General features: G+C 43.3%; 2 protein-coding genes across 6 annotated transcripts in view; both read right to left on the bottom strand.

Moving 5' to 3' along the window:
* Positions 1–1338: 1338 nt before the first annotated feature.
* On the bottom strand, positions 1339–24618 carry cep131 (centrosomal protein 131). Of its 5 annotated transcripts, none has more exons than XM_014410618.3 (30): positions 24461–24618; positions 22151–22347; positions 21976–22064; positions 19228–19339; positions 18593–18720; positions 18158–18262; positions 17854–18033; positions 17601–17718; positions 17361–17477; positions 16637–16832; positions 16042–16136; positions 15842–15961; positions 15510–15705; positions 15316–15410; positions 15032–15211; positions 14753–14944; positions 14255–14392; positions 14052–14177; positions 13694–13810; positions 13494–13523; positions 12990–13092; positions 11193–11394; positions 10035–10142; positions 9752–9869; positions 9569–9643; positions 8972–9114; positions 8239–8416; positions 7882–8078; positions 3584–3644; positions 1339–3477 (listed from the first exon to the last, which is right to left on the bottom strand). In XM_014410618.3, the coding sequence occupies exons 2-30, from the start codon at positions 22334–22336 to the stop codon at positions 3406–3408; spliced, it is 3777 nt and encodes a 1258-aa protein (XP_014266104.3). In that variant the 5' UTR covers positions 22337–22347; positions 24461–24618; the 3' UTR covers positions 1339–3405. The 5 variants fall into 5 exon arrangements, with proteins under 5 accessions (XP_014266104.3, XP_076743862.1, XP_014266105.3 ...); XM_076887747.1 differs by lacking the exon at positions 24461–24618 and adding an exon at positions 24005–24025; XM_014410619.3 differs by lacking the exon at positions 24461–24618 and adding an exon at positions 23779–23908.
* A 521-nt stretch (positions 24619–25139) lies between these two features.
* Positions 25140–26225, bottom strand: part of rnf213b (ring finger protein 213b) — a 34656-nt gene continuing 33570 nt past the window's right edge. Inside the window, exon 65 of the mRNA XM_012923175.3 lies at positions 25140–25843. Coding sequence (XP_012778629.3) covers positions 25705–25843 — 139 coding nt within the window. The 3' untranslated portion in view covers positions 25140–25704. The remainder of the gene's footprint in view (positions 25844–26225) is intronic.

Here is a 26225-nt window from a genome sequence, read left to right as displayed (position 1 = left end):
TGGGTGGAAATAAGCAAGAAGCTCCACCTTTAAGCTGACAATATGAAACTAAATACAATAAGTGAAAAAACAACTCTGCACTTTACTACACGTCATTTCAGTCAGGCCTCTGGCAGCACAGCCGCTGTGGTCTGCTGACCATCATCACCTGACACACACTTATTCTCTGAGAGGATTAATTGTTATTAGTTATTGCATAACTGTACTAATGAAATAGTGGAATATTTCTCTTCACATGTTAACAGAATCTCAGCCAGCATAAATCCGCAGGACGTCGGCTGTAATGGGACTGCAAAGGGCCTGGACTGGATTGGCTTAAACCAGGGGAAGAACAAAACTTTATCAAATGCACATCTGAAAACGCCAAGACCTTCTTTAGCGTTGCCTCAGAGTGTGGGAGGGTGAGAGCTGGGCGTATCAGTTCAGTCACTTGCACATACGTCCTTGTTTGATTCGATATCACAGCTGCAGACACTTCTGGGCAGATAATGGGCATTCCTGACCGATGACCGATAGCCTCAGTCTATTTGACTGAGGCAGGGGCTAAAATTGCTACAGCGGTTTTAAAGCAGAAACATAAGTGTAAGCGATGTGGCACTGAAAGAAAACTGTAACAATAAGGTTTTAAAGTGTTCACACTTGAGTTACATAATGCTTTGTGTTTCAGAGTACTTCCAGAGTAATTTTGTTTGTTCCCGTTTAGTTTCTGCTTAAAAATGTTTCCTTACACTTGATTTTTTTCTCCTTTCTACTTAAAATGACAGCTCTGGTGTTAGATTATTATTATTATTAGTATCAGGGTCAGAATATAAGAAGTATAGAGCAAGCATTACAATCCAAACACTTTCAGTAAACTCCTCAGTTTAAACTACAACAACTATTTTTATTTTTGTCAAAATGTAATCTTAGTTACATTTTATGTAACTAAAATTAAGCCAAGCTAAGTGAGAAACAACAGTCAACATGCTTCTCACAGTTTGAGTTGAGCTGGTTGGAGAAGTGCATGCATTGTTCCAGCTGAAACGACTGAAAAATTTCCCAGTTGGTTTTTAACGAGAGGGAATGGGAGGGGTGGTAACAGCTGGAATACTGGTCTACAGATATTTCAAGCATTAAATTCTGTAATTAAACGTTTAGAAAGCGTCAATAAATCATTTCAGGCTCCAAACCGACAGCAATTTAACCTCATTATGTGGACTCCATCGTGTCTGAGACTGAAGGCTTCTTCGTCTCCTGCTCATGAGTTATGGAGAGCGAGGGACGACGGGAGGGCGGAGGACAGAAACAATTAAACATTTGTCTTTTTTCCCACAGCGAGAAGAAACGAGGAACACGGCGTGTTTTCCAAACATTCTTTGCCTTTTATTCTCTTCACAGTTTTTCAAAGAATCACAATGAATAATCATAAAAAACAGACTAAAACAAAATGAACTAGTGCATTCAAGAGCTATAGATGTAATGCTGAGCAGGAGAGAGCAGGAATGCTTCGTATAATGTTGCAGTGAATGTGTGCGTGTGGGGGTCAATGCAGGTCACAATGGGGAGGAGAGGAAGCACACACAAACACATGCAAACACACAAAAGAAAGGCTCACTGGCACTTGTAGGACGGGCATGCGTGAGGAATGCCAACTCACATCGCCGCCCCTGTCGTGTCCGAGCCCAGCTGCCCCCCGCCTGCTGTGCCGACGGCCACAGTGGCGGCTTCAGCTTCGAGGCCTCCACGCTGACTCACAGTGAAACTCAGGGAGCGTGTGACACATCAACCACCCATGTGGGATTTTTTTTTTTATTATTATTATTATCTGTGCTAAGCAGAGAGGGTTAACATTGATTCAGGTTTAATGGTTAACTATGTGGCCAAACTAACCCGACTTTAAACCAGCAGGGTCCCGGTGGATTACGTTTCACACATTGGGGCCTGGACGACTTGGAGGTCAGAAAAAACCTGACATACTGTATTTAGATAGACTAAAAATGGAGCGGTTAAGGTCTCACCGTCACACTTAGTAACCGTGTAAATGTTCCTCACAGAAGGAATAAAATACAATTTCGTCTTGAGAAGGTTTGAGAAAAGCTTCCTTCACAACCTTGACCTTTCTGTGGACATATTACACCACGAAGGTCGTGTACGAGTCCTAAAATAAATAAAGCAAGATGAAAGAATAAATATTTTCTCATCTGGGGTCTAATTTTGAGACTGCCGGGGCTTTTGCAGTCACATCATGCTGTACCTAAATAACAGGCCTTACTTCCATGTTTAGAGTTTCTCTCTGCAACACCCCTCCCCTACTCAGTCTACGAACCGATAAATCCCCTCCCCCCGATGACTTTCTGTGATTTTTTTTTTTTTTAACACATATTACGCATGTTTGAGTCATGGTCTGTCACAGCGCCGCCTTTGAAGCTCTGGTCACATGATTCGTGCCCCCTTAAATCCACCAAACCACCCTGCTCGGTCCCAGCTCTGCTTTCCTAACCCTATAAACATTTTCTATGCACTTTCCTCCTTTGCTTCACCCAACATCTACCTCAGTCCCTCTTCTCTCTTTTTTCTCTTCCCTACATTCAGAAGCCACTCTGCAATCATCTGACCACAAGCTCTCCTCAGCTCAGTTTCCTTTAAGTTGCCTTTACGTCTCATCGCTCTAACAACATCCTACACTCTCTCTAACGTCTGAAATCTGTGTTAGTAAATTTCATCAAATCGCTTCGTTAGGTCTAAAGTTTGGTCGAAGACCCGTTAAAAACAAACCGCTCAGAGCTGGGCTGCAGTGAGAAGTGGGGGAGGTATGGGTCCTGTAATTAGCGCTGGCCTTGAGGGGACGCTGGGACAAAAATGCATGACTCAACAGAAAAAAAAAGGCAGAAGCTCTGCGTCAGCTCTCATGCTCATGGCTGATCTCGGGCCTTGGTTGTGAGCGGCCCTCCAGACGAAAGAAGAACAACCCCCACTGTGTCCCACGTCACACCGGTGCAGGCCTGGGCTGGTCTGAGAAACATCTGGAACTGTTCGGTGAAGCACATCTGTGGGGAACATTTCTGCGCCCCAGACAGGAAGAGGAACATTCACAAAAAAAAAAAAAAAAAAAGGAGGAACAGGAAGTTCACCTGGTCTGTGGCATTTAAATGAGGACGTTCAAACACAACATGCTCCTTCGTGACGGTCATTGGATCGGAGCGAGGGGGTGTGTGCAGTGCTTTTACCAATTTTTGTATTTTTAAAGTGAGGTAGGGCAAAATTCTGAAACTTGTTCAACTTTCAAAGGGTCCACAGGTCCTGTCTCGCTGCAGGAAAAACAAAAACCAAAGAAAAAGCAGCATCACAATGGTTGGACCCCGGCGTGTCGGGACGGGCACGCTGATGAAAAGGTCCACAGAGAGATGAAACTGGACATCCTGTCAGTCACTTCTCCAGCAGCTGCTTCCTCTGCTGTTCCCACAGGGCCTCCAGGTGATCCGCCCTCTTCAGGGCGGCCTATCAGAGGAGAGAGCATTGTTTAGACACGTCTGTCAGTCATTCCTGATCACTGTGCTTTCATATCATTCACGCCCCGACAGGCAGACTGCACGTCCTGTCCTACCTCGTGCTGCTTCCGAAGATTGTTGACGGTTTCTTCCTTCTTCAAGATGGCCGATTTCACTCTGGTAACGCACAGACGAGAGGACGTTAATAAAACATTGCTGGGTCGTGGGTTTGGATTTGCTCATTTCACTTCCCAACAATGGGAGCTGAAACATGTTAAACTGGTAAAAAATGCTTTTTGTAAATATGCGCAAGAGTGGCGGGGGTGTTGAAAGGTTTTTAATTTATTTTTGGCCCCCATTTGAAGAGGCTTTCCTTCTCTGCGGGCTGTAAATACAGATGTGTTTTTAATGATCTACCTGTTTAAATAAAGGTTAAACGACTCGCTGCGCCATCCTGTGGTATGAAGTGTGGTTACACAAATGTACAGCCCCAACGATAGTCCAGCTCCTGCTGATACCTCTTCAACACAAACACAAAATTGTGGGTATAAAGTCACAGGAGCTGTTTCTTCACATTCTGCTGATGGAGTTAGTGACACACACACACACACACACACACACACACACACACACACACACACACACACGTTTAGCTGAAATATCTTAAAAAATGGATGGAATATTTAGGAATAATACTTAATCCGAATATTGATGAGATTATGACTGATAATGTAGGAAAACTACTTAGTAGGATTAAAACTAATTTGGAGAAGTGGGGCACGCTGCAGTTGACATTATGGGGCAAAGTAAATACAATAAAGATGGTAGTAGCTCCTCTGATTAATTATTTCATTGGAATGATACCAATTTGTATTTCATCACAAATTTTCTTAGGGCGCCTGCTTAGTGGGCTGCCCACTGCTTCACTGAGTGAATGGGTCAAATGCAGAGAAAAAACAAGTAATTTCCCCATGGGGATCAATAAAGTATCCATTATTATTATTATTATTAATATGATAAAACACTTCCTTTGGGATGGTGGCCCTCGGATCAATCTTGGTAGACTGTACCAACCGAGAAAAGAAGGGGGTCTGTCCCTACCCAACATAAAACATTACAGCATGTCATTTGAAATGTCCAAGCTGTGTAAACACTGGGCAGCAACAAATTCAAACCTGGACTGGGTCATAATGGAAGGTGAATCGGCCTTTCCATTTACCCCCATTGAGGTGCTGGCTCAAAAACCGGACAATAAAGGGAATAGAGTAGATAACCCTATTTTAAAGTTTTCAAAAAATGGTGTGGCAACAATCTGTCCCCATACTTTCAAACATATGCACCCTGTGACACAACCCAAAAATAGAAAAGGTAAACAAAAAGAATTTATTGGCCACAGTGGCACATAAGATTAATAAGTGATTTATACGAAGATAACACACTCATGTCTTTTAAAGATCTGACAGCAAAGTTTAACTTGGAAGAACCCGGCCATTTCTGGTGAGACTAACAAATGAGAGACTGTCTGAAAGATCAAATAAAGTTGTCTCAGTTGTCTCAAAGAGAATTTCCTTCTACTTCCACTCTTACTTACAAAGGCATTGAAATGGTATAATTGATGTCACTGGGTTAAAAACAACACATGTAAAAGTCTTAAAAGTATTTGGGAAAAAGATCTGGATCGTTCCTTTGACGAGGGAACATGAGATTCAATCATCTCTGAAAATGGGTTTTACATTAGGGAGGCTGGAAGTAAATGTATCCAATATAAAACTCTCAACAGGTCCTATTACACACCAACGAGACTTTATAAAATGGGAACTGGTAAAGATGTCCTGTGTTGGAAGTGCCAAGAAGCAAAAAGGTACGCTAGTACGTGCTTTATGGGAATGTCCACTGGTCTCCTCAATATGGGAAAATGTTTGAAAATATATGAAGAGCTGGGTGAAAGTTAAATGACCTAGATCACAGAGATCGTGCCTATTGGGGGACAGACGCGAGGTGCCACGGTTAGACAAAGCAGGCTTCAGAGTGTTAAACACTGGGCTTGTGACTTGTGTTCATCTTATTTTAACACTTTGGAAAGAACCTCGGACTCAAACCCTGAAAGTGTGGAAGGAGAAAATGACTGAAAATGCCGCACGCGAGACAATGCTGGGAAGACTGAGCAGCAAGACAGAGACTAACAGAACCATGGGACAGCTTCTGTTTTTATGGGTCTACAGCATGATGACAATGTGAGATACAGTCTGAATAAGAATTAAGAGTCTTGTGTGTGCAACAGTTTATTTATAATTACTCACCCCCCCCTCTTTTTTCCCCTCACTGAGTGTGGTTTTTGTTGTTTTGTATTGTTATGTTTGTTTAAATGTTCAAAAATTAAAAAAAACCTTTAATTACAAAAATAAAATAAAAATCTAATTTCAACAGCATTTCTTAGTTTTTCTACATAATAAAGAAACGTTGCTGTAGTAAATGAAAGAACTACAGAAGCAGTTCTGGTGCCTCAGTGTCAGACTGTACTTAGAAAACAGAAAGTTTCCATTAATTCACTGATCTTTGTTTTTCTTACTGTGGACACACTGTAACGAGCAGAAGCTTCTATAGCCAACAGTGGAAAGCTGGAGCTTTTCTCCAATTTAATCGTTTGCCTCGTGTTTATTTACTTTGGGGTACTTCACATTTTTCAAAGCCATCCGGTCTTTGCTGGGATGATTCTGGCCCCCGGGCCTTATGTTTGACACCCCTGGTTTACATGTGTCACGATCTGGTCTGCATATTTAAACCTCAGTAAAGAAAAGAAAGCAGAGCTCTTAATATGTTCCTCAAACTAAAAATAAAATAATTAAAAGCATCAAAGAGTGATCCTGACTGTATCAGACCCTCACAGTCACACATCAGGGATATTTTCCTAAAGCTACACTGCCAGGTGCTTTGGGAATGTGTTTAAGTGGCTAATCTGTGTGCCTGATATATGCTGTCACAGTGAAGTTTGCTGATATTAAACACAGCCTAAGCTTCAAATAATGAGGCCAGTGTATGTACACAGGCTTTACACAGCATTTCCTATTCTGTTTAACCCCACCCACACGCTGTTTAAGTCTTGTGAGGCACAGGAAATGAGAAGACAGTCTGCTTAGCGGTGGTTTCAGATTGAGAATGAACTGAGGTGCTGCACTTTAGTATGTTTGCCTTCCTTGTGACATTTCCTGACATTAAGAATAAACTGAAATGCGAGCCTTGATAAATAATATGCTGATAATTTAGGAAATCGTGTGTGTGCTGCCTTTGTAAGCTAGTCAGCTCCAGTTTCCCAGGAATCCCTTGACTTGAATCATCTTGATACTTTAATGACCTGAAACGCCGACTGAAGCCATCCTGCACCAGTGTTGGATGTCACCAGTGCTGCAGCCAGGTTGAACATCTGGAAAATTGCCGCAGTAGCTTGATGTTTATTAATCAGATTCAGTGTCACAGAGCCGGCCTTCTGCTCAGGAGACAAACGTTTCAGAGCCGCACTGAACGTCGCGTTCACGTTAATCAGGTCACCTTCAGAATTGCTCCAACCCTCTGTCCTTCTCGTGTTTCGCATCTCTTACAAACTGGCAGACATTCAGTGGAGCTGCTTAAGGTTCCACCTTTTATTAAGTCTGAGCTTCACTTTCAAGCCACGTGCCAACATTTCTCTTTGCACCTTCAACAGGGGGAATCTGTAAGCAGCCAGCAGGCCTCTGACAAGACCTACTGAATGTTTGGACACTGCTGCTGACCTAAATCCACAGGCAGACAGCTGGAGATGGTGACTCACTCACAGCTTTGGCTTCAAAATGGTTACACACATAAAGTTAATGTCAGAACAGATCATTTAAAAATTACAGGTGGTGACCAGTGGTACCGCTCAGCCTTCTAGTACAGCGGTCTCCAACCTTTTTTGCACCACAGATCAGTTTAACGTCGGACAATATTTTCACAGACCGGCATTTAAGGTGTCGTGGATAAATACAACAAAATAAAATGATACGACCAAGACAAAAACTGTGGTATGTTGTAAATATAATAATAAACGCAAATTCACTGTATAATTGTGTAACTTTATTAGCAGCGTCCTCCTGAAATGCGCCAACAACATTGAGAGTAACGTCGTCCTCTCTTAACGATAAAAACCCTGAAAATCATCAATTTCACACCCGAGCCTCAACTCTCTTTCCCAGTAAATCCAAAGGATGTAATATTTGTTGTTTCTCATTAGTTCCCAGTTTCAACAATGGTCCATACTAGTTAAAGGTTGTGCTAGTAAAGAATTAGACCTGATATTTGAAGCTTAATTGTGTTTTTAGGGGTTTAAAACTGAAAAATAATACAATTCGCTTTTAAAATTTACCATTTTACTTAAATCATTTTGTCCCTTCCAGCTTACCGTTGGTGGACTTCTGCCAGTTCTTCCTCTTTCTCCCGTGTGACCCTTTCCACCTCCAGCCGCATCCTCGCTCGGACTTCTGACACCTCCACCTTCAACCTGTGATTCTCCTCCTCCGTCATCACCAAGCGGTCGGCAAACTCCTGCCTTATCACCTCCGCCAGGTTGCGGCGCTCCTCCGCCAACTTGTCCCTGGCCTGATGAGGGAAGTTGGAGGAATTCTACTGGATCAGTCTAAACATATTTTCCATTTCTGTGTCTACTTTCCACTGGCTAGTAAATGTATAATACGGCAAATAATCTCAAATCACTTCTAAGCTGCAATTTTAGTTTCTCTCTCTGAATGATGCTCCTTACCTGCGTGATCTCTTCAGTTTCCTGTTCTTTCTGTCTAAGTGCGGCCTGCAGTCTGATCAGCTCTCCCTCCGTCTCCATTTGCTGCTTCCTCAGGTCCTGCTGCTTCGCCACCGCCGTCCTCTCAGAGCGCTCCAGCTCCCTCAGCTCGGTCTCGTACTTTTCCCTCACGCGCTTTAGCCTGTAAAAGGAATGCAGAACACAAATGTGACTTTTAATATAGTTGTTAAAAACAAACTAAAAAAAATGCCCAATGCTGTACTATTAAAGCACATCCACGTTAGAGATGATGTTGACACAGAAGGAGTCACAGCTACTAAATGGGCCTTGGATCCAAATTTAGGTAAAAGGGGACCTTTGAAAGTTTCTCACTGATATTTCACTAAATGATGAAACATCTATGATAAAAAACACAGAGATAAATCTGCCACCAACAGCAGAAACTGTAGTGAATCTTTACTGGGCAACAACCCAGGTTGCTAGATTTTTTGTATCGTATTCAATGTCTAATAATGTCACACTGTCTAAATTAGACACACGCACACACACGCACGCACACACACACACACACGCACGCACACGCACGACGCACACGCACACACGCACGACGCACACGCACGCACACGCACGACGCACACACACGCACGCACGCGCACGCACGCACGCACGCACGCGCACGCACGCACGCGCACGCACACGCACGCACACGCACGCACACACAAGCACGCGCACGCACCTGTTTTCCGCTGCCCTCTCACACTCCTCTTTGTCCTTGCTGGTCTCCTCCTCCAGCGTCCAGATGGCGAGCTCTATCTCTTTGTCACGTTCTCTTCGCAGTTCTTCTTTTAGCTCGCGCTCACGGGTCAGCAGCCACGCTTCCTGTGGACACACAGAAACACGCATGCTGTTAGTCTACACACATGGCACTGAATTCTAACACTGTCAGTTCAGCCTCATCTGTCATCGCGCCCTTTTTAATTCTTTTTCCACTGTCAGCGTTTCTGCTTTCTCTGAGAAACAGTTTCATGTTTTGCTACAAATCCACAGTTTGATTTGAGGAGAAAGCTGGAGGGTAGAGGTCAGCTGGAAACCTGCCACATTCCTGTGTTGTGACACGCACATTTCAACATTTCTGTCTGAAACTGATACACAAACTGGAAAAAGGAAAGGGAAGGGATAATAATCCCAGGCAAACAAGCAAGAGAAGGTAACCTAGATATCTACATGTCAGTTAGTCAAACACTTCCCACTGACAGAGTATACAGCAGCCACACTTCAATCTGAAGAAAAGAAGAAGCGAATGAGAGCAGATACAGCACAAGGCTGCACAAACCTCTTTCTTCTTGTAGTTTTCTTCCCACGTCTGCTTTTCGATGTCCAGACGCTCCTGTAATGCCTTCATTTCCACCTAAACGCACAAACAACACTCAGCGTGAGACTTTCAGATGGATGCTCGTGATGCTGATAGAACGCAGACTTATTTCAGGCTCTTGACGCGGCTCTGCAGTGTCCTCACCTGATGTCTCCTCTCCTGCTCCTCCCTGGTCTTGTCCAGCTCTTCTTTGAGGGCTCGTCCAGCCAGAGAGCTGTTGTCCTCCAACTGCCGCCGCAGATCCTCTAGCTCAGCGCGCTGCCTGTGACACAAACACAAACCAGTGCTTTGGAGATGGACAGAAACATCAACACTCATCCCATATGCCAAAAAACTGTTGACTCATTAAGGATGTGTTATATGGGAAAGGATCCTGTAAAGATCCATTAAAATAGCTCGTGCAGATAAACCTGACCTTTGACCTTACCTTGCAGCCAGCTGGGCCAGCCTCTCTTTCTCATCAGCGACCTCCTTGTAGAGACGCCTGCGCTGCTGCTGCAGAGACACCTCCTCCTCCTGAAGCTGCTTCTCATATCTGAGAGACAGACACACAAACACAGACGATGACTAAATCTGCACAAAAGCCTGTAAAACACGCAGGCGTCTAATTAAGAAACAGCTGCTAACGTGGACTGGTGTGTGCCATGATGTGAGTAACATGAAAAGCCAGAATCTTTATTTTGTCTCTCATCTGAACCATGTGAACACTAAAAATATTCATCAGCAACATGCAGAGTAAACTTTAATGATGGAAGGTCATCTTCACGTCAGCTGGACTTCACTTTAAATTTAAAACTAAACCTGCGTAAGTAAATAAAATTCACCTTTTTTTAATGTAAGCACATTGATCTGAATGTCTGAGTTTATTTTAATATTTAATTAATATGAAATGCAAACAAAAGTCTCATTTTCGTACCAAATGAAAGCCCATTGTTCCAAGTTTGCATTTTCCATCATCTTCAGGATTTCCAGCACTGACTCCCTGCATGAGCAAAGGGCTGACTGAGGGCTTTTTTGCAGCATTGAGATGTTTTTATTGGTGTGCGCTACAACCATTAGATTAGCTAATGTATCTCATTAATCCATTTAAAACTATAAAAACAGGAAAGGATTAGTGGAAGTATTAATGCCTAATGATGCTGTTGCATTAGCAGGGCTTTCCTGCATATAAAAGCACTGGTGCCCATGAAAGAGGTTTTGTCCTTTCACCAAAAGGAAATCACGAGGACTGTAGCTAAAGAAGGTTTTACCTTATTTTAAAAACAAAATGGGGTCAAATTTATCAAAATATAGAACACGTGTTAGTCAGCTGATTGTAGCACAAGCACAAGAAGAAAAGGGCATTTTGGATGTTGTTTTTTTTGCCTCAGATCTTCTCTAATCCAAGGTTTGAATGTCACACTGAGTGCCACCCCCATAAATGCCTGATCTAAAAGTTTATAAAACATTGTGCGCTGGAAATTCATGTAGTCTTGAAAACTGATTCCAAGACAGTTTAATGCTGATGTTAGCTGTTTCTGTTGCATCTGTTTGAGCATAGAGAGCCTTGGGCAGGTAGACAGAGTATATACTGTGACACGCCCACCTCCGTTTGGCTAGCTCCCGCTCTCTCTGGCACTGCTCCTCCTTCTCCTTCTCCAGCTGCTGACGGAGGTCCTCGCACTGCCGGACGTAGCGCTGGGCGGCCCGGTCGTCCGCCTGCAGCAGCTCCGCCTCATGGAGCGTCCGCAGCTTCTTCAGCTCCTGCTTGTGTTTAGAGATCAGCTTCTGGATCTCGGGCTCGAGGCCTGAGAGGAGGAAGAAAAAATGTTCGAGCTTTAGATGGACAGGGTCTGCACGATGTTTAAAGCTCACAGGACAAACTTTTAATATTCACTTCTTTAATCAAAAACCTGAACGTGTTAGTGAAGTAGAAGCAAACACAGGAGAGAAATGCCTCTGAAATACAGTTCTACATCCTCGGGCCTGCCACAAACGCCTCATCAGCTCTGGCTGACAACAGCCTGTGACGTTTCATGGAAGCGGCCCACAGCAGACAGAGCAGTGGAACAGCACGGTCAGCTTTTGGAAACTGTTGTTCATTTTGCCCATAATCCAAGCTACACACAGAACAACTGCTGTGTTTGCACTACTTAGTTTATTTACCAGCATTTGTCTGGTAACTGTCAAGCACATAATACAGCTCTGACTATGCCAAAGTAAATGAAAGGCCACACCTTGGACCCAGCAGACAGCAGATAATTTTACCAGAGGCTGTGTGAGACTACTGGCAAAGAGCAAGACATCCTTACTAAAGTCGTTTTTTTGGTCCACTGTAAGTCCACTTTCGTGCACTCTGAGGTTCCTTGACATTAAACGATCTAATTAAATCAGTATTACCTTTTTAATTAGCCTCCATAAAGCTAATTGTCCGACATGAACCACTGCAGAGCTCAACAGTGAAAAAGACTGTTATATTACAAATATCGATGCAAGGCATTACAAGCTAATATTTACCACACCTCTCTAAATAAATAAAGAGAACATAATTATATTCCCAGCTTCAAATCAAAACCAGAACACGAATGAACTCAAATAGTTTCTACCAGTTTTGAGGCTGACTATGGCCTTCAAGTTCAAAGTGGAAGGCCCTCTGTTGGTATCTTGTTAAACAGCATAATAGACTGATTGATAAATAATCTCAATGCAAATGAATGCAAAGTGCTGCTGTCATTACACTGTTTGCTTATGTTTTTGCTGTCATATTGTGCACTTGTGATATAACAGGTGCTAAGCAGGAGGAATCTCTGAAGTGCGTAGCAACATTAACCTGCAAAGTTCGGGGACGTGAAAAGTCTGAGACTTTATCAGCACAGAAGAAAAGCTGAAGGCCTGTTAAGACTAAACCAAAACAGAGCTTTTACATATATGAATATATATCCACACATGTTGTTCGTCTTGTCTTCCTCCTGTCAGCCTCAACCGGTAAGTTGAAAAGGGATTTTTTCCTTCCCACTGTTGCCAAAGTGCTTGGTCATGTAAGGGTCATCTGATGGTTGTGGTTTCTCTTAATAATTACCTTAATTATTAGGACCTTTGAGGCGACTGTTGTTGTGATTTGGTGCTATAAATGGGAATAAATTCCATGACACCGTCTGATACCTTTGTCAGGAAACTGTGTTTCAGATCTCATATGAAATCTGAATGAGTAAAAGGCGATATGTGAATCTGAGAGCGTGGAATCAGAAATATTTATTTTCTTGATATAAAGTGAACAAAAGTGTTGATAAAAACAAAACGTCTTCCTGGAGCAGGGTGCATTCTTCCTCTTTGCCTTGTGTGTTTGAGCAGCGCTTTGGTAAAGCTGCTGTAAGCTCAGATTTCCAGGCTCTGTCTGCGCTACCTTTGACTGTGATCTCTTTGATCTTCTTGGTTTTCTCATCGATCCATTTCTCCCGTCGGATCTTCTCCGTGGCACTCATCAGGTCTTTTAACTTCTTGATCTCCTGTTGAGCGAGGGAGTCGGGAAGGGGAGAGGGTAAAATTATGGTATCAAAGTTGAGCGCCACCAAAATGATGAAGATCTTTAATACACAAGCAGCACAGTATCTGTCTTTCTAAACAAAGTAGGGTGCTCTTAGGTGACTTTGACACTGGGACAGTGATGGTGAAAGGTAATAAAAGGAAAAGTAGGGTTAAAATCTTTGGCAAAGAAAAACTTAAATAACATCAAGAAGTGTAAGCTTTTTCATCTGAATGTAAAATGTAGATAAATGAAAGAGACTCACATGCAAACAGACTGGCCAAGAGAAACAGTGTGTGGAAAAATGAAATGACAAATGATGGAAGAATGAAGGAAACGACTGTTCCAAAGATGACTTAGTTAGAAGAGGGGAAAAAAAGTTACCTCGCACAAGGGACCGAGAATTTGCCACACCTAAAAGCAGGAAACAAAACACGTGTACAGACAAGAAAGAAAGACAGTAAAGAAGAAGGAGGGGAAATAGAGAGAAAAGAGAAAATTAAACAAAAGCAGCACGACATAGTCACGCAGGAGGCAAAGCAGAGGCAGGAGAGATCTGCAGAAGCGCTCCGGACCTCTCTTACCATTTCATGCTGCTCCTGCATCTGTGCGATCTTCTTGGTGTACTTCTGGTCCACCTGCTTCAGTTCTCCCACCACTCCTTCACAGCGCTCGCTCAGAGCCTTTTTATCATTGATGAGCTGAAGAAACAAACATTTTTCAGATGTGATGTTTAAAAAACACTGAAACACTCAACAGGAAAACATCGAAGACCGTCGAGACAAGCCCATCTTGTTTACCAACTCTTTGCATGTGTGCTGTATTGCTTCATCATTGTCTGGACCAACATCAACCTTTATTGGCCCGATTATACAAACAAGGTTTGAAAATATTCGAGTAGAAACCACGTAAATTAATAACAAAGACGAAACGAGTGCATACCTGATCGATGAAGGTGAGGTGTCTCTGGATGGTGGATTCATATTGTTCCTTCTGGAGCTGGAAGTTCCTGCTCAGCTCCCTCTCCGTCTCCTTCACGTGTCTTATCGTCAGCTCCCTCTGCTGGGCCTGACAGACATGACACGAGCTGTAAGCGCGACCATCTAAAGCAGGTAAAAACAGCGACAAGTGTTAATCTCTCCTACCAGAGCGGTCTGCAGCATGTTGACGGTGCGTTTCTTTTCCTCCAGCTCCAGTTTGATCCTCATCATGGAGCCGGTGAGTTCGGCAGCAGTGGCCGACGCCTGCTCAACACCGGCCAGCTCCTCCTCAGACAAAACAGCCTGAAAGCACAGCGAAGCCAACATGTCACCTTTCAGTTTTAGATAAAACAACCAGGGACAGACTCACAGAACATCTATCCATAAATTTAAAGGGCTGGCTTAACTAGATGGTCCTCAGCAATTATAGGGAAAAACACCTGCACACAGTCACGGTCTGTTTATTCTCAGCCCACAGAGATTTATGGTTATTTTTTAACCAGTATACCTAACTGTGTTTCCTTTACTTAAACATAATACATGTTTTGTTCTGTTAAATATTCTAAATCAAACCTTTAAAGAACCCAAACTGGTCAGAAACGTTCAAATCTGTGTCAGTTTGCTAAATGAAGTACATTGTGGCGCTTTAGCCAATAAACTGACCTCTCGGTGTGATCCTGAGGTGACAGAGCGTGGCCTCTCCTGCTCTGACTTCTCCATCTCATCCAGGAAGCTCATGATACTCTGCAGCTTGGCCTCAGAGAGCAGGGCGCCCCCATCTGGCAGTGCAGGGTGGTGGCTCAGCTGGCCGTGACGCTCCAGGTTATCAGTGGTCAAAGAGTTGGAGTCCCCGTCCTTTAATTACAGCCACAGCGTCATTGTTAGTTCACAAAATTTCTTACAAGAAAAACCATAAAAATTAGTGCAACATAACGCGCTGACCTCATCGATCCAGGCGTATTTCTCTTTGCGGTAGCACTTCGGCTCCGACAGCCTCTCCGGCTCCTCCTCCAACAGCTTTAGGGTGTCCAGCAGCTCATTGAGGGTGGTTTTAGACTGAGCCCTGCTGGATGAGGCTCCCTGCCTCTGGTCCTCCACACTCACCGACCTCTGCAGGATCTCCTGGAGCACAAACAGAGCAAATGTGTTTAAAAATGATCAGATGCAAGAATTAGCAACAGAAAATGCATGGTAAAACAAGGAATATTGGAAATTTTCATTTTTACCTGGGAACACTGAGAACCTCTGCGATTGGACAGAGCTGGGGAAACAGCTCTGAAGCTGAGCTCACCCAAGTCAGCCACAACATTTAAATTAGAGTCTGTGGAAACAAAGACACTATTTATGTTAAATGCAAAGTAGTTCAATTTCGTTTCAGTCTTTAATAAAGTCTTTTGGGACCGAGACACACATCACAGACCTGTGTTCTTCGTTTTAACATCTGTGGGCGACATCGGGTTGTTGTTGTTGCTCGGTGAAGCTGGACTTTTGTTGGTCAGGGAAATCTTGGGCGTTTTTTTACGTCCTCCCACACCAGTCTGCCTCGAGTTTTCCAACTCCACCTCCAGAGTGTGCTGCGTCTCTGCGGCCTGCTGCACTTTTATGTGCTGCGGTCCCTGTGTCACACCACCAGAGGGAGACAAAGGACAACTTTTAAACAGAGGGAGACTTTTACATCACGACTATACAAATAGTATTTTCATTTAAAACATCACTTAAACACTCAAGTAGGGATTACCACAAAGCACGTACATCAGGCGTGTTTGTTTTGGTAGCAGTGGGGCGGATCAGGAGAGCTTTCTCCTTACGGATCGGTTTCCTCTCACTCCTCTGATGTGGCTCCTGGGAATTGTCTTCCTCTGCTCTGTCCTCCTGCAAACCCAAAAATATTTATTTAACATATCAATACAAGGACGACAAAGAATCGATTACCTGGAGAGCTAAGCAGGTACCTGGGAGCACTGAGAGCCTCTGTGATTGGACAAAGCTGGGGAAATGGCTCTGAAGGTCAGATCACCCAAGTCAGCCACAACATTCAGATTAGAGTCTGTGGAAACAAACAATAAATCAATAAACATATTACTGCTACTTTATTCATGCTTACTCATAACACTCTCCTGGCAATCAGACAAGACTGTAGGTAGCTGTAATATTTACATTATAGTGCTGAATAACAACAACCAGGGCTCTTATACGCTGTATATTTTTAAAGACTACATTGGATTTTCCACCGAATATAAATTACTTCCTATAATATTTGTTAATGAAAAATAATGAGACATTGTGTCCTAAAATGAGCTGCAAACACATTAACAGTAATTATGTGGGAGTCAGCAGGTGGAGGAGGGCATCTACTAATTGGAAAGATGGCGGTTCAACCCCTGCTGCTCGAGAACCGCGATACTGAAAGATACTGAGTGTGAATGTTTGATAGAAAGCACTCAGATGTAGGAAAAAGGCCTTTTATGAACGTGTGTATGAATGAGACATGTTAGTAGAAAAGCACTATATAAGAAATATTCCACTGCAAAGTGAAACAATGTGGACCTGTGTTCTTCGTCTTAACATCTGTGGGCGACATCGGGCTGTTGTTGCTCGGTGAGGCTGGACTTTTGTTGGTCGGGGAAATCTTGGGCAGTTTCTTTCGGCCTACCATGGCGGTCTGCCTCAGGTTTTCAGGCTCCGCCTCTGCTGCGTGCTGTGTGTCTGCTGCAGCCTTGTGAGCTCTTTTCTGCTGCAGCTCCTGTAACAGACCAGCAGGGGGAGATAAACGTAATGCTGATGATAAAACTGTGCAGCACTCAGACACAAAGTGACAATCAATGTCTTTACAAAGTAGACTTGGATCCACAAAGCCTCCTTTCATATATGGACATGGTGCTCTTAGTTTTACACAGTTGCATAACATCCAACAGCAAACAGCAGGCCGGAAAAAATGAAGCTAGTGCCAAAAATCCAATAATTGAGGCTGGCTATAGAAACAACTCAGTCCACAGACTCCAATTTTAAAACGTCCAACTTTACAGCAAAAGCACTAATGTTGAGTCCTAAACCAATGGGTGACCTCACAGTGGCGACATCCATCTTTGACATACAGTCTGTGGTTGCTAATGCAGTTTTTAAATGAAAATCTTTACTACGAAGGTCCAACGAAACATGTTTCACAATTGCATTATAAAATATAACATCCAAGATTAAAGCTATCTGAGGCTGTTCTGCTTCAGTCTCATAACTTTATGGAACCACATGCTGTGTAATCAGAGGTGAGCACCTGGATGGCAGCGAGGCGGGCAAGACGAGCCTTCTCCTCACGAATCCGTTTCCTGTCTTCGTCCTTCCTCTGCTGCTGCTCCAGGCGCCTCTCCTCCTCTGTTCTCTCCTCCCACTCCTTCGACAGGAGAGATGCAGATTGTTTCAGTGCAGCCGCAAAACAAGGAGAAAGACAAACCCAGTTAATATTACGCCGAATAAAAGGGGAGCTGTGAGACAGCCTGCAGGGGCACATAGATACCTTTCTTTTACTGTCAAGGATGCGTTTGAGCGCTGCCTGGTTAGCGTGTCGCTTCTTGGCATGGTGTCTGTACCAGCGCTGAATAGTGACCGCCGCATGATTCACCTGCTGAATAAACCTGCAGATACACAAGAGAAGTGCTTGTGGTTTTTTGGACAAACGTCAGTTTTACCACTACTTTCAGGTCGCCCAGACTAAAAACAACAGAGCAGCTCACACGCACACAGTGGAAACACTGTCATGTGGGTCTGACCTTTCAGCCTCCTCCTCTGTCACCTCCCTCCTCCGTAGCAGGACAGGGCTGCCGTGCTGAGCTGACACTGGGGATTTGTTGTTGGAGGCGGGGGAGGTGGTGGAGAAATTTTTCTGGGACTTAGTGAGGGAGCCGCTCTCCAGCGACACCTCGTCGTTCGCTGTGGCTTTCAAGATGTTACTGAAAGAAAAACGGAAAATAAAAAACTTTAATCGAGACGCAAAGCGGACTGTAAATGTGAAGATAATCGACGACGTGTCACTGAAGCTGTGTGAGGGAGCAGCTCTTTGATTTCAGGACATACTTGAAAGAAGGCTTCTGGTTGGAGCTCTTAGGTGTGAGCGGCTTCTCCGAGTAGTTATTGTGTAAGATGGTGGTGACGGAGTTACCCACAGCTCCCTTGTTGCTCCTGTGCAAAAATAACAAAACCAAAACAGGACAATCAGACTCATCAGCTCATCTTTCCCCACTTCATCCTCCCGCAGGCATTAAAATAACTAAGACATATTCTTATCCAATTACAATCTCAGCCCACGCAGGATTTTTTTTCTGACATATTTCATGGAAGAAATATTCTGTGTGGGTGGAATTTTCTGAAGAAATATCAGCTGCTGTGATCAACAGGTATGAAATACGAGAAGCGGCTAAACATTGAGAATTCAGCAATGCAAGGAGACACCTGGACTATTGTGTGTGTGTGTGTGTGTGTGTGTGTGTGTGTGTGGGAGACGAGGCCCACCTGTTGTTGGCAGTGAAGCTGGCAGCCAGAGCGATGCCAGGCTCTCGTTTCTTCAGGCTGGTGGGAGAGTCCACGCTGCCGGTGCTGCGGGAGCTCGAGTGCGGGGGGAAAGCTCTCGGCTGGTCGTCCTTAATGGTGGAAAACAAACAGTCATTACACCCTGAAATACTGCAAAACACGACAATCTAGAAAGTGTGTATGATTGGAAAGACACAAAGAGTTTGTTAAACATTGTTACTGGTTACTTCAGCTGCCAAATAACTGAAATGTATCTGCTTGTAAAGCCGTACTGTTTCAACAATTTTTCAAGATTCAAGTGTCTCCAGCCTTTGATCTTGTCCTTACAGTGTGCCTCAGTGCTTCGTCTCATTCATCAGCTTTTTATCGGCACTCTTTGTGTTCATCACGTCTTCAGCATTCAAACATTTCCAGACGAGAATCCCTGTCGGGCCGTTGTGGAGTTATAGCAGTATGTACGTTGTAGTTTTTTATGAATACATCAGTTGGAAAACTTGACAAACTTGTCAAAATAAAACTTTTGCAGAAGAGAAACCTGCAGCGAGCCGCGGTAAATAATTCCTCTATGAAAGGTGTAAATATGACGACAGAGTGAGAATAAGATCGAAGGTAAATACCAGGATGTTCCATGTGGTTCTGTCTGGCGAGGTCTTGCTCAGGCTCGCCAACTTCTTGCGTCCATCGGAGCTGCTGTCAAACAGGGCCAAGTAGTCCTCCCTCTGGTCCTCACTGAGGAAAACAACAGGCAGGAGTTAGACCACAAACACAGACAGATGATATCAGAAAGAACATCTGCATGGAAGGATACCACTGAGAACAGAGTGTTATGAAGTAGTGCTCACATTACTTTATCATTGTAACATGACGCATTACTGCGACTGTCACCACGATTTTATTTTTATTTCTGTTTGGACAAAATAAAAAAACAGTAATGTAGCTACGGGTGTGCCATGATGTGCAAATTAGAGCAAAATCGGTTAAATCTGGCACGAACGTACACTCGTAGACTCAACTTCCTAAAATAATGATATCAGGCTATTAATACTCGGTTAAGAATGCTAGTCGGTTGAGAGCTGTAATGTTTAAAGAGTGGTCAAGAATTGTGAACTGAACTGCGGTTCTGGTTCCACGACCTGCAGCTTTACTTGATTTTGCTTTTTTTGCTATTTTTTAAAAGACTCAAATGTTACCCGTAAGCCAAAAAAGTCTTGAAAACATCATTAAATGTGGCTGAAAGCACTATCTGGGTGCAGCACGGGGGCTTAGCAGTGACACAAAGCAGAAACTTGAGCTGTGGCTTTTAGTGGGAGCTTCTGTGATAAATGTTGTAATGACAGCTGCAGAAACACGTCTCATCCTTACTCTTGTAGCCCCAAGCGCTGGAATTCAGTATGCAGCAACTGACCGTCTGCTGGGGGGAGTATGGGCTGGGTTATGGATCCCATGTAAACGCATGCATATGCTGATCCCACGGCTCATCATGCAGCCTTCAAATAGCTTTATGCACCAAGCTGTCCGTCGTGAGGCACAGATGTAGGGTGACCTCCTGTCTGGCTCGGCCTCTGCTGGTGTTTCCGTCTGTGTAAGTGTGTAAATGAGCGTGTGTGTCTGTGAGGGAGGGGGCTGAAGCCAGCTGGCCCAATGAAAAGAAATCTGACAACACTATTCAGGCTGCACATTCCTTTACTTTTTGCTTTAGGAGGAGGAAGCAGCCGAGAGGGAGAGGGCTGGCGAGTGACCCAATGACAGCCTGAAAAGGACTCTGGAGACTTTTGGAGGGTGAGGGGAGTGCTTAGTATGTCTTTACATTTAAAGCCCCTCAGCTTTGCATCCTCAGAGGCAGGAAGGGGAGGGCGGCAGCTGCCACACAATGCAACCACAGCATGCACACACACTTCTTCTCCTTTCACTGTGTCCTTGTGGAAGGGGGTAACCTGACCCCAGAGGTACCAGCCCTCCCCCTCTAATGAGGGACAAAGCAAGTCTATGCACCCTGCAACCCCCAGCAACAGCCACCCGGCACCCCTCCGCTCTTTATCATGCAAGAGCCGGGCGCCAAAATTCCCATTGTCCGAGCTGCTGGAGCGTCAGGGCTGCCAGCTGTTGCTCGCTGAAGAGAGACACTTTGGTTTAAAGAGCAAAGGTGAAAGAGACACACACGGCTTCAAGCCTGCACATTATCTAAGATGTACGCATTCTTTTTGACTACAAACATGACCTTCAGATTTCAGATCTTGTGCGTTAGTGGAATGATGCTTGATGATCTAACAGAGCCCAAAAGCAGGTTTTCCCAGGCTGATTAGCAGAGTATGTGTCTCAGTACAAAGTGTTCTGTATAAACTGCAGATTGTCAATGTCAGAGATAAGGAAATAGAAATTCAGGGCTGCAAATGCCGGACAGTCACAGTGTGCTATTACCGACAGAGGTTTGTAATAAGGAGCAGGAGCTTATCCAGATAACTCCAGGTTTAACGCACTTCTTACTGGGGTGCATTGCTCTGGTTCACAGTATTACTGAGATAAGAAATCATCAAACATCAAATCATAATCAGTTCTCCAGAAAACAGCATCACCTCTCCTGGAAGGTCCCTCAGACGTCTTTTCCTTTCTCTGCGTTCTTTGGTGAAGCTTTGCTTTTTTCTGCTGCTACAAACAATTTTATTTTCTCTATCCTTCAATATAGAATACCAGATAAGTAAAGGTAACTAAAGTACTTGTTAATCATGTATGTAGGCCAAGTCTCTATTTGAATTCTGCTTTTGTATTTATTCTTCACCCACAGACTGTTTAACATCACTGTCACTGCAGATGAAAGAATACAATCTAAGACTGTGTGCACATCTAAACATTAATTTAAGAGAGTACGCAACTGTCTTTATCTTAATGATGGAGCTGTCATACCAATAGTTAAATTTGTTAATTTACAAATTCAGCTTTTCTTCCTGGCTTCAAATAGACTGAATTTTATTAGGATAGCAGCTCTTTGTGTAAAGCCCGCACACATTCAAGCAGCACTTACTATACTTTTCCTCTTGCACACACTCACATCCCTGCTGCTTTACCTGCAGCAGTTGTGTTACTTTCAGTCTGTATTGTGTTTAACCTCCACATATTTTTCCAATAGTTTATCTTCATTTGTTAAAATCAGTCGCTCTGTTGCCAGTTAAGATGCTGCCAACATCGTCCCTTTCATGTGAACGCGCTCACAGATAGATTGATAAAAGCTGGGTTGATTTATGACATTAATAATCATAATCACGTGACTGCTTAGCCTGATTGCTGATGTCAGCAGAAGTGCAAGTAAAAGACATCTTGGCTATGTTGAACGTGCTTCATTGTACAGTGCCCAGATTCTATGTTTGCACCTGATGTTGGCCTGCTGGTTGACCTGCGTGGTGCTGTTGGACCGCCTCAAGTTCTTGATGGATCGCGAGCTGCCAAAGCTGGTGTCGCTCTGCAGAATAAAGAGCATTCCAGACATTATGTGAAGAATTCAGAAACAAGCATTTCTACATTCTGATTTAATTATCTGTGACTCACTAAAGTGTTGCGTTTGCCTCTGCTATCGCCCGCCACAGAGACCGAAACAGAGCGAGAGAAGCATTTCCCCGGCGACGCACTGCTGGGCCTTTTGGACATAGACAGCTGGGAGCCTGACAAGCTGAGATCCAGGGCGTCTCCTGAGACACCTGATGGGATGGACGAAGGGCTGCGTGTTGTGTGCATCCTTTAAAAACCTGGAACAGAGTTGAATCGACACGGTCGGCCACAAATGCCATTTCCCTGAGGATTCAATGTGCGAAACCACAACAATAGAGGAAATAACAGCCATTTTTTCCTCTGGCCGCTTTGTTTCCCGTGGTAACCAACAACAACACCACGCACTACTTTTACACCAGCTCAAAAACAGAGAGAGATGTGAAAACTAACGAATGATCCTGATGGACAGCTGCATAGTGGTAATATTGCATTGATAACGTGAATTTTATAATTAAAATGCACTCCTACTCCAGGATTACTACACAGGAGAAAAGCGCTTACAGCTCTTCACAAGTTGTCTGGATCACAAAGAAGTAAAATACTACAGTTGCTTCTTTCCATAATCCTAACAACTGACAGCTTTACATTTGAGCAGATTGAATACAGAAAAATAGACTCACATTGCTAAATAATATTGAACAAGCACTTAGATATCTCAGGCTCTTAATCAAGGGTGGGCAAAGTTTTTCCCAGAGAGCCATTAATTAGTTGAGTTTGCATCATTACACTAAAAAAAAAAAGGGGAATGATTTAGAGGTGTAATTAACTCAATGATAAAAGGCAAAAAAAAAAGCATAACAGTTTGCACGGTTAATATTTGGTAAGACTGCCTTTATTGTTCAGCACAGCCTGAACTCTTTTCCAAGCATCTTCAGGAATAGTTCTCTGGGTTTCTCAAAGACATTCAAAGCTCTTCTGTGGATGTTCGCTGCTTTTTCTTTCTCTGTCAAAATGATCTGACAATGCTTCCGTAATGCTGATGTCCAGGCTCTGTGGAGACTGAGCCATGATAGTGTGTTTTTATTTCCATATCCCTTGGGGATAAATAAAGTCTCTCTGATTGTGATTCTGAGTCTGATATGCTTTTACTGCAAAATGAAGCAACTGCCAATCAGGCTTTTTCCAGAAGCTGCTGCATAATTCTATCAATTTTGACAGTCCAATGGCTGAAATGCACTCCCAAAGAAAAAATTTGAACGACCTTCAGAAAGCCTGGAGAACTATTGTTCAAGACTACTTTAAAAATGGCAAGACATTCTGAGTCACTGGAGCAAAATATTAAGAAATGAGTGGGATGGAGTTTATCACAACGCTTCTCTTTCAGTAATTGCTTTAAAGCAACCGTGTCTACCTGCTTCGTGGATGAATAACTCAGCAGTTAAAAAAAAAAAGAATCCAACAAACAAACAAAATGACTTTACTTGTCATTTTATGATAGCTGCTCCCCACCTGCACTGTTTGAGAACCACTGGACTGAAGGAAGGTCACAATACCGAAACACCTTCCACAACAAAGTCGCGCAGTTATCTTAATTTTTATGAAAAATATTCCCAAACTTTGGAATCTGAAAATCCCAAATCTTTAATTACACCTCCAATCAACCTGTGCTTCCTGCCACAGGTGCTCACCTGAGACTCTTCACCTGACGTCAGCTGCAATGCCCCCCAACAAATGAAGAATAACACCAGTCACGTTAGTTTTAAATACCTCCAATTAAAACGTCGTGCTATAAATAACGCGACAGTATCGGTACCGTGAATTTTTTTTTTTAACCTTTTATTTATTTAGACTGGTTCGGCCCACTTAGCCATAAATAAGGCATGTTTGAGGCATGAAGCTACCGTGAATGTTTACCTTTCCGAGCAGCTCTCCTACAACATGCTCGCTCCCGACACTCCGGCAGGTGTACCTTTGTTAACTACATTAGCCAATCGTCTGTTCTCAACCACAGAAGTCTCTATTGGTCGTTACAAACGAGAAACTGAAGCAAAACAAACCCCCAGCACGCTAACGTTAGTTTCACTAAGCTAACGCAGTTATTACAGCTGCGTAAGCTTGGTCTCCCCGTTGGCTAAACCTGTGAAAATCGGTGTGTTTGTCTGTTTTACCCTTTAAAAGCATTAAAACACTGCTTCTGATTTGCAAATCAAATCTGTAAAGCTCTGATGTAGCTCAGCTGGAGAGAAATAAAAACGGCTGTTATTTAACTGAAGTCTGGTCAGAGCTAACTGTTCACTCCTTTAATGTTGCCCCATCAACCTGCCAAAAACGCCCGTCGTAAAAGCAATAACGTCAGCGTCAAGTACTTACTTTAAAAGCGGGATGGCACCATAGCTGGAGAGCCTGAGGACGCCTCACTGATAGTTAATCCCCAACACAATCCTCTGATAACCAGTGAAAGTAGTCCGTTGACTCACAGCACAAATATAACGCTTTAACATCATCGCTGTGGCAACACTGACAATCGCCTCCCTTCGACGTTTCTGATTGGCGGAAACCAAACTAAAGCTTCCTCATTCTTGCACCTGATTGGTAGTTCAGAGGCGTCTGTATGCTGCGCATATTTCAGGGGGCTTGGAGGGGGGCGCGTCTCAAACCACGGTTAGGTTGACATTGCAAAAAAGGAGACGTGAAGGAAAAAACAAGATTTTCTCTAAATTATTATAAAATAATCCGCACATTGCATCGTTATACGCTTTGAGAGTGAGCTGACCCAACTTAATTTAGCATTACATAAAGTTTTCCTTTAATACAGCTCCAGAATAAAGGCTTCATTCTTTATATTCATTACATGCTACTAACTTTGTTTGTATTGCTGACCGGAAAGGCAAGAGACCTGGCACAAAGTCTTCAACAACTAATAAGCAATTATTAAATATTAACTATAAATTTACCTTTTAGGTACTTGTGGTTGTGATGGCTAATATAACAGGTTACCCTCAGCAGTCTGGTTTACATAATAAGAGCGTGAGAAAGAAGCCAGACATTCAAGTTGAGCTAAAATGTGTCTATAATTTGTATATAAAATTCAATAGCTGTACAATTAGAGCAAGAATGTGCAGTGTTCACACCAAGAGAATTTATCACTTCATACTAACAGACTCAGACCATTTTTTCCCCCAATCTATTTTATTTGGCACTAAATCTCCAAATCTATCATTCTTTGCATTCAAGGAAAACAGAAGCAATAAAAGTGTGCAATATCTTTAAAATTAAGTGAGCATGTTCCCATGCTAACATTTCTTTATTATCTTTGATTTACTGGCTTTCCGCCTGATGCTTCATACTGTGTGTGTGTGAGGGATTGTCATGGCTTCCAATCACTCTGCATGTGATGAAAGTTTAAAATAAAGATTGTGAAAATGCTGGGAAATACCTCATCTGTATTAGGTCCTTCATTTATTCATTAACTTGTTCCCTAATTGCACGTGGCACAATTAAGTAATAGAAATTTAACAACTGTAATTATTTACAATATTTACATCGTATGAAGGTACATTTAATAACAACGTATCCAATACTGTGGCAGCCAACTCTAGAAACATTTCTGCTCTCTATCTCCTTTTAAACTCCACAGCTGCCCTCCACACATCAGCGCTCTGTCCCAGCCTGATCTCCTCTGGTAAAGACTCGAGCTCCGGCAGGGGTGGAAGGTCTTTCACCTCCAGATGGATCTCTAAGGTGGACCTGATGCTGCACACAGCAGGGAGGGAGGACATGAAGAAAACAACTGTTAGCACTGCATCCATTGTTGTCATCCTTAAGCATTCCCATTCACTTCCCACCCAGCTGCTGCTGCTGCAATAGAAATGACCTGTGGCTGAGGGGACACAACTTAAGCTGCTTTCCTCTGACAGATGGCTGCCTGGAGGGGTCACGCTGTTGTCCCTGGAAGTCAAAAGGCTCCAAATCCCAGGGGGGGAGACCGCCACACTTTACTCTCATTAAAGCTGTCTACAATCAATGGATTCCTTTAGACTGGGGTGGTAATCTTACGCTAACAAAAGGCACACTTTTGAAAAAAAGAAAGTCCAAAAATAGCTGTTGGGTAATCTCAGCTGTAAAAACATCAATA

This window comes from Maylandia zebra, linkage group LG8 (assembly GCF_041146795.1).
Source record: "Maylandia zebra isolate NMK-2024a linkage group LG8, Mzebra_GT3a, whole genome shotgun sequence".
Taxonomy (NCBI): Eukaryota; Metazoa; Chordata; class Actinopteri; order Cichliformes; family Cichlidae; genus Maylandia; species Maylandia zebra.
Note: the sequence above shows the minus strand (reverse complement) of the source record. Positions and strands in the feature narration are given on the sequence as shown.